At 55.1% G+C, this 13,447-nt stretch overlaps 1 protein-coding gene across 2 annotated transcripts in view; it reads right to left on the bottom strand.

Moving 5' to 3' along the window:
• TBC1D16 (TBC1 domain family member 16) overlaps positions 1-11,640 on the bottom strand; it is a 62,626-nt gene extending 50,986 nt beyond the window's left edge. For both annotated transcript variants that reach the window (XM_007462348.1, XM_007462349.1), the window contains exons 1-2: positions 11,463-11,640; positions 7,981-8,578 (exon numbers count right to left, since the gene is read on the bottom strand). In XM_007462348.1, coding sequence (XP_007462410.1) covers positions 7,981-8,578; positions 11,463-11,640 — 776 coding nt within the window. The remainder of the gene's footprint in view (positions 1-7,980; positions 8,579-11,462) is intronic.
• Positions 11,641-13,447: the final 1,807 nt, after the last annotated feature.

Raw genomic sequence — 13,447 nt, 5'->3', positions numbered from 1 at the left:
CCCGGGGGGGGGGGGGGGGCTCCTGAACAGACCCAGAGGGCTGCCAGGGCTGGGCCAGGAGGGGCGACTGATATGCCAAGTGATGACTGAAACAGGGGCTTCACAGGGCCCGACTTTGTTTTGCTTTTTTGCTTTTTTAACTTCAGAGCTGGTACCTCAGCTAGGAGCCTTCGTTCTGTGACCCTGTGCCTCAACCTTCTCTACAACAGGAGAAGAACAGCCCTGACCACAGGCATTGTTTTAAGGGTTTCATGGTCAGTACCCACAAAGCATGTGCTGGGTTGAATAGTGTCCCCCAAATTCACATCCACCTGGAACCTCCTAACATGAACCTATTTGGCAACAAGGTCTTTACAGATATAATTAGTTAAAGATCCCAAGATGAGATCATCCTGCATTGAGAGTGGGCCCTAAATCCAAGGACTGGTGTCCTTACAAGAAGAGAAGCCACATGACGATGCAGGCAGAGATTGGAGGGACACAGCCATGAGGAATGGCTGGAGAACCAGGAGCTGGCAGAGGCAGGATGGATCCTCCCTGGAGCTTCAGAGGGAGCAAGGCCCTTCAGACACCTTGATTTCAGACTTCTGGCCTCCAGAACCGTGAGAATCCCTCTCTGTTTTTCTAAGCTGCCCGGTTTGTGGTCCTTCTTTATGGCGGCCCCAGGAAACTAACGCAAAGCACTTAATATCTGGCTGTCACACTGGTAGGTGCCATAAAAGTGCCACTTTTATTTTTATCATCCTGGTAAATGACTACCATTTGCCTACTCTGTGCTGAACCTTTTCGAGGTGCTTTCGCTCATCGCCTCTCTTTGGCTTCACAACGGACCCATTTCACAGATGAGGAAACTGAGGCACAGAGAGATTAAACACCTCGCCAAGCTCGTGCCCCAGGGATCACGTGGGACTTGGTTCACATCTGACTGCAGATCTTGCCCAGCCCAGCTGGCCTGCCCCTTCCCTCCCAAGACAGTGTGTCTGAGCCAACAGCTGCCCTACGTCTCACACCAAGGGACTGCACACTGTCGAGACCCAGCCTGAATTCCCTGGCATCCACTCCAAGCTCCTGGAGGCAGTAGCAGCCGCCCATCAATGCGTTTCTAGAGCTGAGGGGCAGACAGTGAAGGGCCATTCTCCTCCCCAGGCACTGCCTGGCTTCCCTGCCTAGCAGTGAGGCTCCCAGGCAGGTCCAAGGGCTCAGTCCCGCCAGCTGCCCTTCTTGGAGTGGCTTCCTTTGGACCACTGCTACCAGCCATCCCCAGGCACAGAGATGGGGAGTGATGGGTGACTGCCACCTTGGCTGGGGGGGCTTGAAACAGGCGGGTGGCGGGTGTGGAGGGAAAGATGCCGGCACAGAGCCTGCTGAGTGCTACAGAAACATAAGACAAGATTAGTCTTAACGACGCACAGAACAGATTGCAGGGTGTCGGGAGATGGGATGTTTTAAAGAAATAAATCTCAGCTCCCAGTTACAGAAGCACAAACAAACCCAAACAACAGATCTTTGGAAGCTGCCAGCTTCCTGGCTGCCAGGCTGCTGCTGGGGGCCCCGAAGGGGTGAGGGTGGGTGTTCCAGGAGCATCCTCAGGGCATCCGGGGACCCGGGCTAACCCAATACTGAGTTAGCTCAGAGATATCTTCCTGAAATTTGGGGGGTAGGGGGTGCACCCCCCCAGCACCTGGCATCCTATCTCTCACCACCTCTTGGCCATTCCACCTCCTAAATCTCTCTGGAACTCACACTCATCCCTCAGCATTCCGTCCCACAGCTCCTCTCCGACCATCACCCTCCCTTCCTGGGTGACAGCAGCCCCAGGACCTTCCCTCACCCCTTCCCCAGTCCCACTGCTGCTGGAATGGCCTCCAAGGACATCCACTGGTCTAGCCACTGGCCTGGCCGTTCCCTGTTGCTCCCCCTCTCATCTTTTTAGGGTCCCATCCTTCTGGCCCCTCCCCTCTTCTCAGCCTCCCATCCCAGAGGTGGGAGAGGGTTCTTATTTGCTTTAGCTACTATGGGTGGAAAGGGGTGAAAAGCGTCTCCCTCGTTTATATCACCGCCCCCCCGCAACCCCGTCTCCAGGAGTGAGCGGTTCTGGATGAACCTCTCACTCCTGCAGGCTTGTCCGCCTCCCCTGAGATGGTTGGACAGAAAAGGAATGGGGCAAAAGGCTATTTATGAAAACCGCCCAAAGCAGCTAAGAATCTCATGGCGTCACACAACCTGCCCCTAACAAGGCTTTGGGTGACCCAGAATGACACCCTCTGGGTCCCTCCTGGCAGCCCCCCATCAATGAGACTCAGCACTTGGACCTGGCCCACCAAGCTCATGGGCTCCAGGTCCTTCTCAGAGGCTGGATTCTCCCCAGAGCAGGGTAGGAGGAGCAGGGCCTGTTATACCAATGACAACGAGAAGGTATGAATAATTCAGCCTTTACGGCTGATACTCTGGTGTCACAGAGCCTTTTCCTCCTAAAGGCAAAAAGCACTTAAGCTGCCATTTATTTCAGCCTGGCTCCCTCTGCGGGGTGGGCACCATCATCCGTTGTCACCGTCCCTCCTAACTGGCTTCTGCTCGTGACCCCTCCTGCCATCCACTCCCTAGTAAGCCAGCCCCTGCGTGGGTTGGGGGGGGAACACCTGTTCAGTTTTCTGGTCTTTCCCCCTTTTTCCCTTGACAGAGCATTTTGAGGGGCTACTCTTTACTCCCTCCACCCCCCTCACAAGCACTGTTTCATCTGCACTGTCCAACCTGCACTGTCCAACACAAAGCCCTCGCCGCCTGTGGCTATTGAACTTTAAATTCAGTGAAGATGAATAAATTAAAAATCCAGTTGCTCAGTTGCCAGAGCCACATTTCCAGGGCTTCACAGCCGCATGTGGCCAGCGTTCATCACCACGGAAAGTTCTATAGGACGGCACCGGTCCAGGTGACAGGTAAGTCTCACGGAAAAGCAACAGCACAAGGCGGCATATGTTAAATGCCACACAAATGAGACGCCTGGGGAAAGCAGCAGGAGCTCTGTAGAGCCAGCAGGGGTCACGGAGGAGACTGCAGTCTGGCTGGGGTTTCAGCAGGGGAGGGGAGAACATTCCAGCTGGAGGGAGGCTGGGGAAGGGTGAGCCTGCTGGGGCCGGCTGGCCAAAACACCACATGCGTGGGAAAAGAGGAGAGGACAGGAGGTCAGGAGGCAGGTGAGCATCGGAGCAAGATCCCAAGGGCAGGCAGTCCGCGGCCCCCTGGGGCTGTACCCGGCTCTCCTGGACCCACGCCTGGGCTGGCTGGACCACTGCACCAATGAAGCCACGGTGAGAGTCCCTGCGTGGCAAGGCCACCCAGCTCGTTCTGTAACCTGAACGCCACCCTTCACTCGGGATGGCCGCCCCAAGAACACACACCAAGAATGACAAAGGAGGGGATGAGAGAGGGGAAACACAGCACACATTTACCCTGGGGGTGGGGGCACCGATGACAACTCTGGGGACGAGGGTGGCAGACCATCAGCAACAGCTTCATGGGAAGGGCCTCACAGGGTCTTAGCAGGTCTTCTCACTAACAAGTATGCAAGGGACTTCCTTGGCAGACCAGCGGTTAAGACTCTGCTCCCCCTGCAGGGGCCACGGGTTCCATCCCTGGTCGGGGAACTAAGATCCCGCAGGCCGTGCGGCACGGCCAAAACAACCCCAAAGAACAAAAATAAAAAAACAAGCATGCAAGACAGTGGACAAGGGTGAGCCAGTCTAAGCTGTGTGGGGGTTTATGATTAATATAACCACACTGTAACATTTTTGAAACATGAGAAAAGAAAAAAATTACTCGCAACCACGCTATCCTAATGTATTGGCACAGCTTCCTCTCAACCTGTGCTGTCCAATAGAGTGGTCACATGTGCCACTTAAATTTATCTCGATCAATATCACATAAAATTAAAAATTCAGTGTGTCAGTCACACTAGCCACCTTTCAAGTGTTCCTTAGCTGAGCAAGCCAGTGGTGCTATCTCGAAGGCACAGATCTGGAAAGTTCTAGTGGGCAGCACTGCTTGGCCCACCTCACTCATGCATCGGGCCTTTCCATAGATTTCAATCAAAATGTGCACATCATCTGCTACCTACTTTGCTTGTGATGCACTATAAATTTCCATGCTGCAGCACAGCCTTTACAAACATACATTCTGTCTGGCAGTACTGAGGTTCTGAACATTTTGGGGAGTCAGAGGGTGCCCCCTCCTCGGGAAAATGCACACCCATGAGCTCACATACAGGAAGTGGTGTAAGACTTCAGGGGGCTCATGGACCCCCATTAAAAATCCCTTGACCTGGAAGATAAACTGTAATGGATGGGTCTCCTTCTCTAGATTCTTCCCCTTTTTCCTCCATTGTAAAGAATAGCATGATGAACATCTTCATGCAAATGTGCTTTATTTCTGTAGTTTAGATTATTTCTTAGGACGAGTTCCGGAAGAGACCTTTTGATTTAGGGAGTGGGAGCTGTGTTTCAGCTCATACATATCGCCACACACTTCCCCAAGGGGGAGCAATTGACACGCCACATGGGGGTCCACATGCGGGTCCTGTTATACGACACCCTCATCCAACTGGCCCTTGAGACTGGGTACCTCTCAGGACAGAAGCGAATGATGGGATGGCCACTTATTTTGTCGGTGGTCAACCTCACCTTCATCTCGATCCAAAGCCTTGATTTCTGACACTGTGGAAGGTATGGGGCTGAGAGCCACAGACCCTAAACCCTGCTTGTATAACTCAGATCTCCATGGGAGGAGGGTCCATGATGACAAGTCAGCAGCACATCTCTCCTTGTCCACCCATTTCCCAATAGTCCTTGGACACTCATGTGGTCAAGGATTTCCAGCCATCACTGTGCTGGGGCTGGTGGGGTGGCTATGGCAGGTGGCCTTGCCATCTAGGGATGAGGCTGTGTCGGGCTGTACCCCGCAGGTAGCACACGAATGGACACTGCCTTTCTAACCACTCAGCCCTTCTGTGAACTACCAGCCACATAACAAAATGTTTAGGGGACTCTCAGATGGGGGCTGCTTCCCCCGCCTCGCCCATCCCCAGCCTCAGGCTCAGCCTCCATGTGTAGTTCTTCAGTTCTGCCACCAGAGGGATCCCATGAGCCAGCCTGCCTGCTCCCCTCCCAGGGAGCCAATTCCCAGTTAAATTAGGAGCCTCTGCTCCAGGAGCCGCTATGAGTGCATTCAAGTCCTCAAAGACAAGCTCCCTGAGGGGTGTCTGGTCCAGCAGATGCCAGCGCTCTGGGACCTCGCCCCAGATGCCCTCTGCCTGAGGCACAAGGCCCATGCCTCTCTCCCTATGCTCCCCACCCCAGCAGCGGTTCTCATACCTGGCAGCACTTTGGAAACCCCTGGGGAGGTCAAACACTGCCCAGGCCCGGGCCCAATCCCAGCCATTCTGGTTCAATCAGTTTGTGTGTGGCCTGGGCATCAGGAGCCTTCAAAGCTGCCTGGGGCATTCTCATTTTTCGCTGGGCTGGAAAGCCTTGCTCTATAGCACCCAGTACTACTGACCATTTAGTCCCAATTTCCAGGCCCATCACAGGGCAGGAGCTGTGGGAGGGAGGGAGTGGAGGAACACCAGCTTTGCTTCCAGGTCTCAGATGCGGTGGGGAGACAAAACTGCAACTCAGCTCCGAGAGCAAAGAAGCAAGTAAACATGAACTTCAGGGACGGCCTGGCAGGAAATGTAGATTCCAGGGCCCACCCAGCCCCTTTTGAAATCACATCTGTTTGTTTTTTTTAAGCTCCCAGCAACCTGTCAAGCACGGCTGGGTAAGGAACCAGGGTGCCTCCATGTAATACCTCTCACATTCCGTCTCAAAGACAGGCTGTTTCCACATCCGCCCCTGACTGAAGCACACGCTCCCAGGAGGCAGGGAGGGACCTCACTCATGGCCATCCTGCCCCAGTCCAAAGCCTTGGCTGAATTGGACTGATTGGGCCAGAAAAGCAAGCAATATGGAATTGTTGGAACTCCACGGCAAGGGAGGGAGCTCCCTCACAACACTAGTCTTCTGAGCACGTCTTGCAGCTCTAAGCAGAAACATGACCCCTAAGTTAAATTGGGTGGAGCAGGGATCTGGAAGGTAAAAGTAGGGTTCCCAAAGCATGACCACAGAAAGGACTCATGGTGGGGCAGCCAAACTTCCACACCTGACAGACGCCACCCAGCTTTAGCTCAGGAGTCTGCACGCGATACAGAATAATGCTTCCAAATCCAACTGGAGGTGGAAATTGTTGGGAATATTAGCCAGACACACAAACAGAGTGCTGACACACTTGGATGGACCTTAAGGAAGGAGCCAGACACAAAAGGACACAAGTTGCATGATACCATTGAGTTGAAATGCCCAGAACAGGCAAATCCATAGAGACAGAAAGTGGCTGAGGGAGGGGCACGGGGAGTGACTGGTAGCGAGGCACCACCAGGGGGAGCGCTGACAGTGCCCCACTGGCGGCGGGACCCAGGCGTGGCTTTGAGTTATGTTCTCAGCCTGGTTTCCTGGTGGGAAACAGCACATGGCTCAGGGAACCTCATGGGGCACTGGAGTCCTCGGCTACAGCTGACCGCTCCCCTTACACGCACCCTCCAGTACTCGAGATGGATGTTATCAGTTTACCCTTGGGCTCTAATGGACCACATCTTACTGAGGGGAAGAAAACAGGAATGAATCCATCTCAAGTTCCTTCCCGCTGAAGCCAGCAAAGCATTCTGCATTCCTCCGCCCTTTTTCTCCTGGGATTACATCAGTTCATGTGACCTTATGTGCTCTAGGTCTGGTGTAGACCCAGCAGGGTTCGAATCTGACTCGGCTCCTAAATTAGCTGGGTGACCTCCAGCAAGTTCCTTAACCTCTGAGCCTCGCTTTCCTCTTCTATACACAGGGGGCGATGTTGGCACCTACCTCACAGGGTTTGGGATGGATGGTTGGGAGCATGAAAAGGATCAATCCATGGCACACATGCCCAGTGCCCAGGCAAAGCTCAGACCATTCACACTTCTCACATGCCCATCTCATCTCACGAGCTCAATAATTGTGTGCTGACTGTCTGATTATGTCAGCACTTACTATCATCACCATTGTTAGCCTAGAAATCTAATGAGAACAAGGACCACAGCCGAGCATGAGAAGGGGCGGCAGAAGTCCCACACCTGCCCATCCCAAGCCTGCCCCGGCTGCTCTGGGTTAGCCCAAGCCTGTGGCTCATGAGCCTTGTGCACACCTACCTCTGGGAGGCCCTGAGGCCCCCTAACGCCGCTGTGTGGTGGCCGCCATGAGACTGCAACAACTCTCCCCAGTCAGGCAGGGGGTCTCACTGCTGCCCGTCCTGGCCAGTGAGCCCGCCAGTGTGCCCAGGCATTTGGTTCCCCTGGGCTCTGGGGCTGTACAGTAAGTGCTGCCAACTTCCCCCTGGGGTTGTGTTCCAGCCTCTTACAGCTTGAGGGTGTGAGAAGTAGAAAGGCTACGGACGCCTCTGGCGGGCCGGGCCACGTGCCTGGCTTGGCCCCAGGCAGAGCACAGAGCCTGGCTGGGGACCAGGCCTCCCCCACAAGGCTTCGGCCACCACCCAGGCCTCCCTGAGTTTGCCTGGGGGTTGGGGGATGACCGACCATCTCCTCCAGAGATGAGCACAAAAGACACCTGGACTCCTGGGGCCTGGCACCAGGGGCGTTAGACTGGGTTATAGGGCCAGTCAGACCTGGCAGGGAATGTTTAGTCCTAGGGAAGGGGAGAGAAGAGGGAGGGAACCCCCAGCCCCCCTCCCCCGGACTGTGCATCCATCACAATCCCCTAGGGTGGCATGAAGTGAGGGGACAGGGTGCGGAGGCTCTGGTGCCTGCGGGATGGGATGCAGGCATCCTCAGCGCTCAGTGAGCAGAGCGGGGACAAATGCCATTGCTCTTGGCTCCAGAGAGGCAGTGGGGAGTCAGGAACTCACCCGCTCTCGCTCTCCAGGAACACGGAGCTGGTGCTCTCTGCGAGGGCGGCGCTGATGGGCGAGAGGCAGAAGGGTGAAGAGAAGGCCTCCGAGTCCGAGTCGAAGGAGCTGGCCCTGCTCACACCCTCGGCCGACAGCTCCAAGGAGCCCTCCTCCTCGCCCGCCTCGGGTCGCGGCTCCCGGACCTCTTCCATCCCGTCCTGCGAACTGACCGCCGACAAGATTCCCGAGTCGCTGTGGGCCGGCTGAGAGGCCAGGAGGGAGCTGTCTGTCCCCAAGCCCAGGGCCAGCTTCTCCCCGTCCTCGGGCGAAGGGCTGACACGCTCGGGGTCTCGGATGCTCTGGGCCACCACCAGGATGTCCTCATCTCTGGGGATTAGGGTGGGCCTGGGCTCCATGGGGGACGGCGGGGGGGGTGCCCCCGAGCTCTGGGTACGCCGGCCCCTAGGGCGGGGTGCCTTGCGCACAGGGGAGCTCTCGGGAGTGATGTAACGCAGCGCCTCCTCGTCCTGCTTCTGGATCCGGGAGTTGGGGACCCATGCGAGGATGAGGGTGGCCCCCAGCAGTTCATCCTTCTCCATGTACAAGCACAGGTAGCCTAAGGGGTCAGGGGCACAGACGGTTAGGGAGGCCATGCACGAAGTGCCGCTGGCTGGTTTCTTGTAGGAGCCACACCTGGGTTAGTAAAACTGTGGGGCTGTGCAGATTAGCCAGGCTCCAGACGCAGCCTGGCGCTCAGAAAACACACCTGAGGGATACAGTTGAGCTCAGGATGAATGAGTGCTGTAGGCATTTTCTAAGCAGATCCAGTGGGCCCGGGACCTCAAGCAGCAGCCCGTCCTGTGCTTTCCCTCCTCCTCTAGTTCAGAGCCCCACCCTGTCCACTGTCTGGGGGCTCCAGAGCTTCCCTGCCTGCATCAGCCTCCCGGTCCAGGCAAAGCCCAGGGAACTGGGGAGAACACAGGGACCCAGAAGCCCCACTGGCTTCACAGCCTCACCACAATCTCAGGACGGATACAGGCAGCAGATTTTATTGTTATGTCCCCAAAAGAATAAATCCAAGATGAGTGGCACTGGGGCTTTTTCCAGTTGGCTGTGGCTTCTTAGCATTTCTTCCTTACCACTGTTTTGGAAAAAGGGGCCATCTCGATGTCATGCCCTGCACTGCTGACAAAAATGAGAAGAGCGATTCTCCAAGGCTGCCGGCAGTGCGTGGGTGGGCTCTTCGGGCCCCTGGCTGCTCAGTCTGGGGAAAGGTGGCCTTTCCTCCTGCAGTACCTGCCATTTTGGGGTGTCCTGACTCCTGGGGCTGTTGCACCAGGTTCCCAGGCCTCCTGGTTTCTGTTCTGAGAAGCCCCTAGGGCAGGAGCTGGGGTCCCTTTCATGCCCCAGGGCTCTGGCTCAACCCAGAATCCTTAGCCTGGCTCCCATTTCCAAAGGAGGTGGGGGGAACTCCAGGACTGTCAGCAAGTTATGCAGAAGGATAAGGTTCGGGTGAGGCCAAGTGTCTCCACACCCGCAGACCACGTGGCTTTGGGTTGGGAAGGGAGCCTGAGACCTCTGGCCCCCTCTCCCTTGCCTCCCATCACAACAGGATGATACCAGAAGCCCTCCAAAGGCTGCTGCTATTTTTTTTGTTTTATGCCCAGAACATGTAACACCCTCAGACCCAGGCCTAGAACCTCTGCACCTGGCACCCCAAGTCCTCGGAGTTGGTCCCGTGGTCAGGCGTCCACAGGGTCAAGGTGACATGCCACCCAGAGCCTGCACCCCCTTCTAGAGCACACTCCAGGGACCAGGACCCTGGAATCCCCTGCCCTCACAGTTCAGAGTCTGCTTCCAGGGCCTGCTCGGGGCTTCCCACCTGAGCTGTATGTGGGGGCTGTGGATGGAGCTTTGGTGTCCCCAGGAGAACACCCGGGGCCCCTGTAGTGCAGGAAAGAGCTGGGGCTGGAAGACGGCTTTCCTGCTTTGGAACCTGGAGGGTCTGGTGATTCTAAGTCTGCACCTAACTGTCCGGGTGACTGTAAAGATATGCTTATCAAGGCAGGAGGACAGAATACTTTCCAAAGAGTTCATTGGTATAATTTAAACTTGTCTTTTTTATTAATTAATTTATTCAGTACTTTGTTGACACATAATCTGCATGCATTAAAGTGCCCAGATCTGATTGTAATTCATAATTTTAAATGTACTGACATCTGATGTGGGACCTCTGTCTGGACTCAGGTGGGCTGCAGCCAGGCTGCAGGTGCACTGGGACTGGGGATACGGAAGCACCTTTCGGCAGCCTAGGGAGGCCACAGGATGAGCCCAGGGCCTGCCCTCACCCCACCTCCACCGCAGGCTGGCACTGGGGAGCACCTCTGAGCACCAGCCTCCTTGTCCGAGAGGCCGCCTTGTCCAAGAGACAGGCTTGCCCAGGCTCCAGCCACTCTCATGAGGTTGTTGTGCAAATTACATAAAGCGATACATTTGTCTGTTGCAAGTCATTTGCACAAATGACAAAGGACCACACAGACCTCTAATATCACTAACCCATCTTTTTGATGCTTCCTCAGAGCAGCGGGGCTGAGGGACTCAGGTGTGAGTGCTGGGCTGCCATAACCAGGTCTAACACCCCCTGCCTCAGAACAGTCACAGTCAGTGACACTCCTGCAAAGAGAATCTGTGCCCACCCCCTTAGTGCACAAGGAAGCTTGCCATTTTGGGGCTCAGAATACAACTGGAGCCCCGGAAAAAATGTAGTTTCTTTCTCTGTGGCTTAGCAAAAGATAGCAAAGTCACCGCCACTACAGGAAAAGTTTCCCACTCCTGGGACTAAGGAGAGCCACGGGCTGGAGTGTCCCGGGAATGGCTCAGGGTAACTCCGGGCTCCCATGTGGAGGGTCAGGAAAGGACCCTCCTCCATCTCCACCCCTGCAGAGTCTAAGAATTTTCTTCCCCGATTTCAAAACAGAGGATTTAAGCAGAGGGTGTGCAGGGTCAAAGATTTCCACGTCCCCAGATTGCTAGGCCTGCTTCATGCCCCACTCAGTCCTCACTCCACACCCTGGACTGCAGGAAGGGACGAAACCACCAAGACTGTCCTGAGGGCTACGTTCCTGCACGTGCTCGAGGGGGCCCGGCGGAAAGCCTCTCACTGGGCAGGTTCCTGCAGAAGAGGATGCCTCGCTTCCCTTCTGGTTTCCCTCCCCAGGCGCAGGGGGCTCCCTGCTCCCAGAAGCCCTGTAGTGCTCAAATGTCCTACTTGCAAATTCAGGCTAATTCCCCTTAAGCCGTCCTGCCTCCCCTTCATGAGTCAAAGGTCACTGGCCTGCTTCCCAGGTGGGGAAATTAGGGCAAATGGGGAGCTTGCTAACTTTAGAGAGATCAGCCAGCTCTCCTCACAGCCCTCCCCTCCCAGCATGTGACCCCAAGCCTTCCTCTCCCAGCATGTGACCCCAGGCCTGTCACCCCAGGCCTCCCCACTCTGGGCTCACCTGGGTGGTGCTCCCCGAGCCCCTGCAACCCTTCCGGCGGGTGCACACAGACATTGTTCTTGGAGTAGATGATCTCCCCATCCAGGACGGAAGGGGGCCCACCGCCACCACCGGGGGTGAGGGTCAAGAGGTCCGAGGCTTTGGAGGAGGCCCGGCGAAGGAGGCGGCCCAGAGACATTGCCGGGGGAGTGTTTCCATACTCTGCACACTTGGGCCCAGGCAGGGCTCTTCCAGACCTGCCTGGGGGAGGAAGACAGAGAAAGGGCATGGCCAAGGTCATGAACTTGGACTGGGTATCCCTGGGGCAGCATCCTACCCCACACCTGTAGGCTGGAAACGGAAGCTGTGGAACCACAGAAGGGGTCCTGCTAGCACAAGGCCATAGGGAGGGTGAGCTGGGTTCTCAACAGTGGCGCTATGGACACTTGGGGCTGAGTCATTCTCAGTGGTGGCAGCTGTCCTGTCCATTGTAGGGTGTTTTGCAGCATCCCTGGCCTCCACCCACCAGATTCCACTAGCACCCCTTTCCACTATGACAACCAAAAATGTCTCCGGGCATTGCAAATGTCCCCAGGGGGCAAAATCACCCTGTTAGGAACTTGTCTAGGGAATTCCCTAGTGTCCAGTGGTTAGGACTTGGCGCATTCACTGCCACGGGCCCAGGTTCAATCCCAGGTTGGGGAATTCAGATCCCACAAGCCGCGCAGCATGGCCCAAAGAAAAAAAGAGAGAGAGAGAGAGAGAACTGGTCTAGAGGGATCTGTTCCCACGGCAGCAATTTCCAAACCTCCAGGACACAGAGTTCACCCCTGTGTCTCTTCCTTCCTGAGATTCTCAGCCATCTGTGGTGCTTCCCAGGGAACATCCTGGTTCTCCTTCATCCTTCCCACCTTTCCCAGCCTTCTCCACCCTCACCTGCCCTGTGTGTCCTCATCAGCCCAAAGCCCAGCCTGACGTCCCAACACACACTGGCTGCCTCAGCTGGGAAGGGGTTACAAGTGATAGGTGAAGGACCCGAGTTAACATACAACCCATTCTTTAAAAAAATAAACTAGAAACCAAAGGATCAGATCCAGAATATATACAGAATTCCTGAAGACTCCCTGCAAAAAAAGGAGCAATATCCCGACAGAAAAAGCAGGCGATTCACAGAAGTGGAAACAGAAGGACTGAGAACATGAAATGAAAACCCAACACCCGACACACTGGCAAAAAGCAATTTTAATTCCAGCAAAAATGAAACAAAAGCCCAGGCAGCTATGTGAACCAACCAGACGTTACTGTCAATGGGGCTCATGACGGCCACGCACCAAGCTGGGAGTAGGATGACCACAGGTATGATGTAGCCTGTGTCAATGAAGAGATGTGCATAAAGCTATTTCCTGGTCAGAGATCATGGATGTCCGAGACTTAAGGCCATGCTGGGCAGGGTGCAGGCCAGCCTCGTGGTGGGGTGGCTGGGTGGAAGCGTCACAGAGGGGCTGCAACTCAAGCTCTCAGAAAGAAACAAAAAAGGCTTGAAGCTGGTATGATAAAATTATTGACTGGGAATCGATAGACCAAATGGGGTCCGTCCATATGATGGGATATTATTCAGCCTCAAGAAGGAGGGAAATTCTGACACCTGCTACAACATAGATGGACCTTGAGGACATGCTCAGTGAAACCAGCCTGTCACAGAAGGACAAATATTGTATGATTCCACTTATATGAGGTACCTGGGATAGTCAAACTGATAGAGACAGAGAATAGAAGGGTAGGTGCCCGGGGCTGGGCGGGGGCTGGGGAGTGAGTGTTTCATGGGGAGAGTTGCTGTTTGGGAAGATGAAGTTCTGGAGGTGGATGGTGGTGACGCGGCTGCACAACACTGTACCCGAATGTCCCTGATGCCACTCAACTGTGCAGTTAAAAACCGTTAAGAGGGTACATTTTATGTCACTTTTTTGTGAGTTTTTTTAGTGGTCTTTCTTTCTTTCTTTTCTTTC

The sequence above is a fragment of the Lipotes vexillifer genome, unplaced genomic scaffold (assembly GCF_000442215.2).
Source record: "Lipotes vexillifer unplaced genomic scaffold, Lipotes_vexillifer_v1.1 scaffold1691, whole genome shotgun sequence".
Taxonomy (NCBI): domain Eukaryota; kingdom Metazoa; phylum Chordata; class Mammalia; order Artiodactyla; family Lipotidae; genus Lipotes; species Lipotes vexillifer.
Note: the sequence above shows the minus strand (reverse complement) of the source record. Positions and strands in the feature narration are given on the sequence as shown.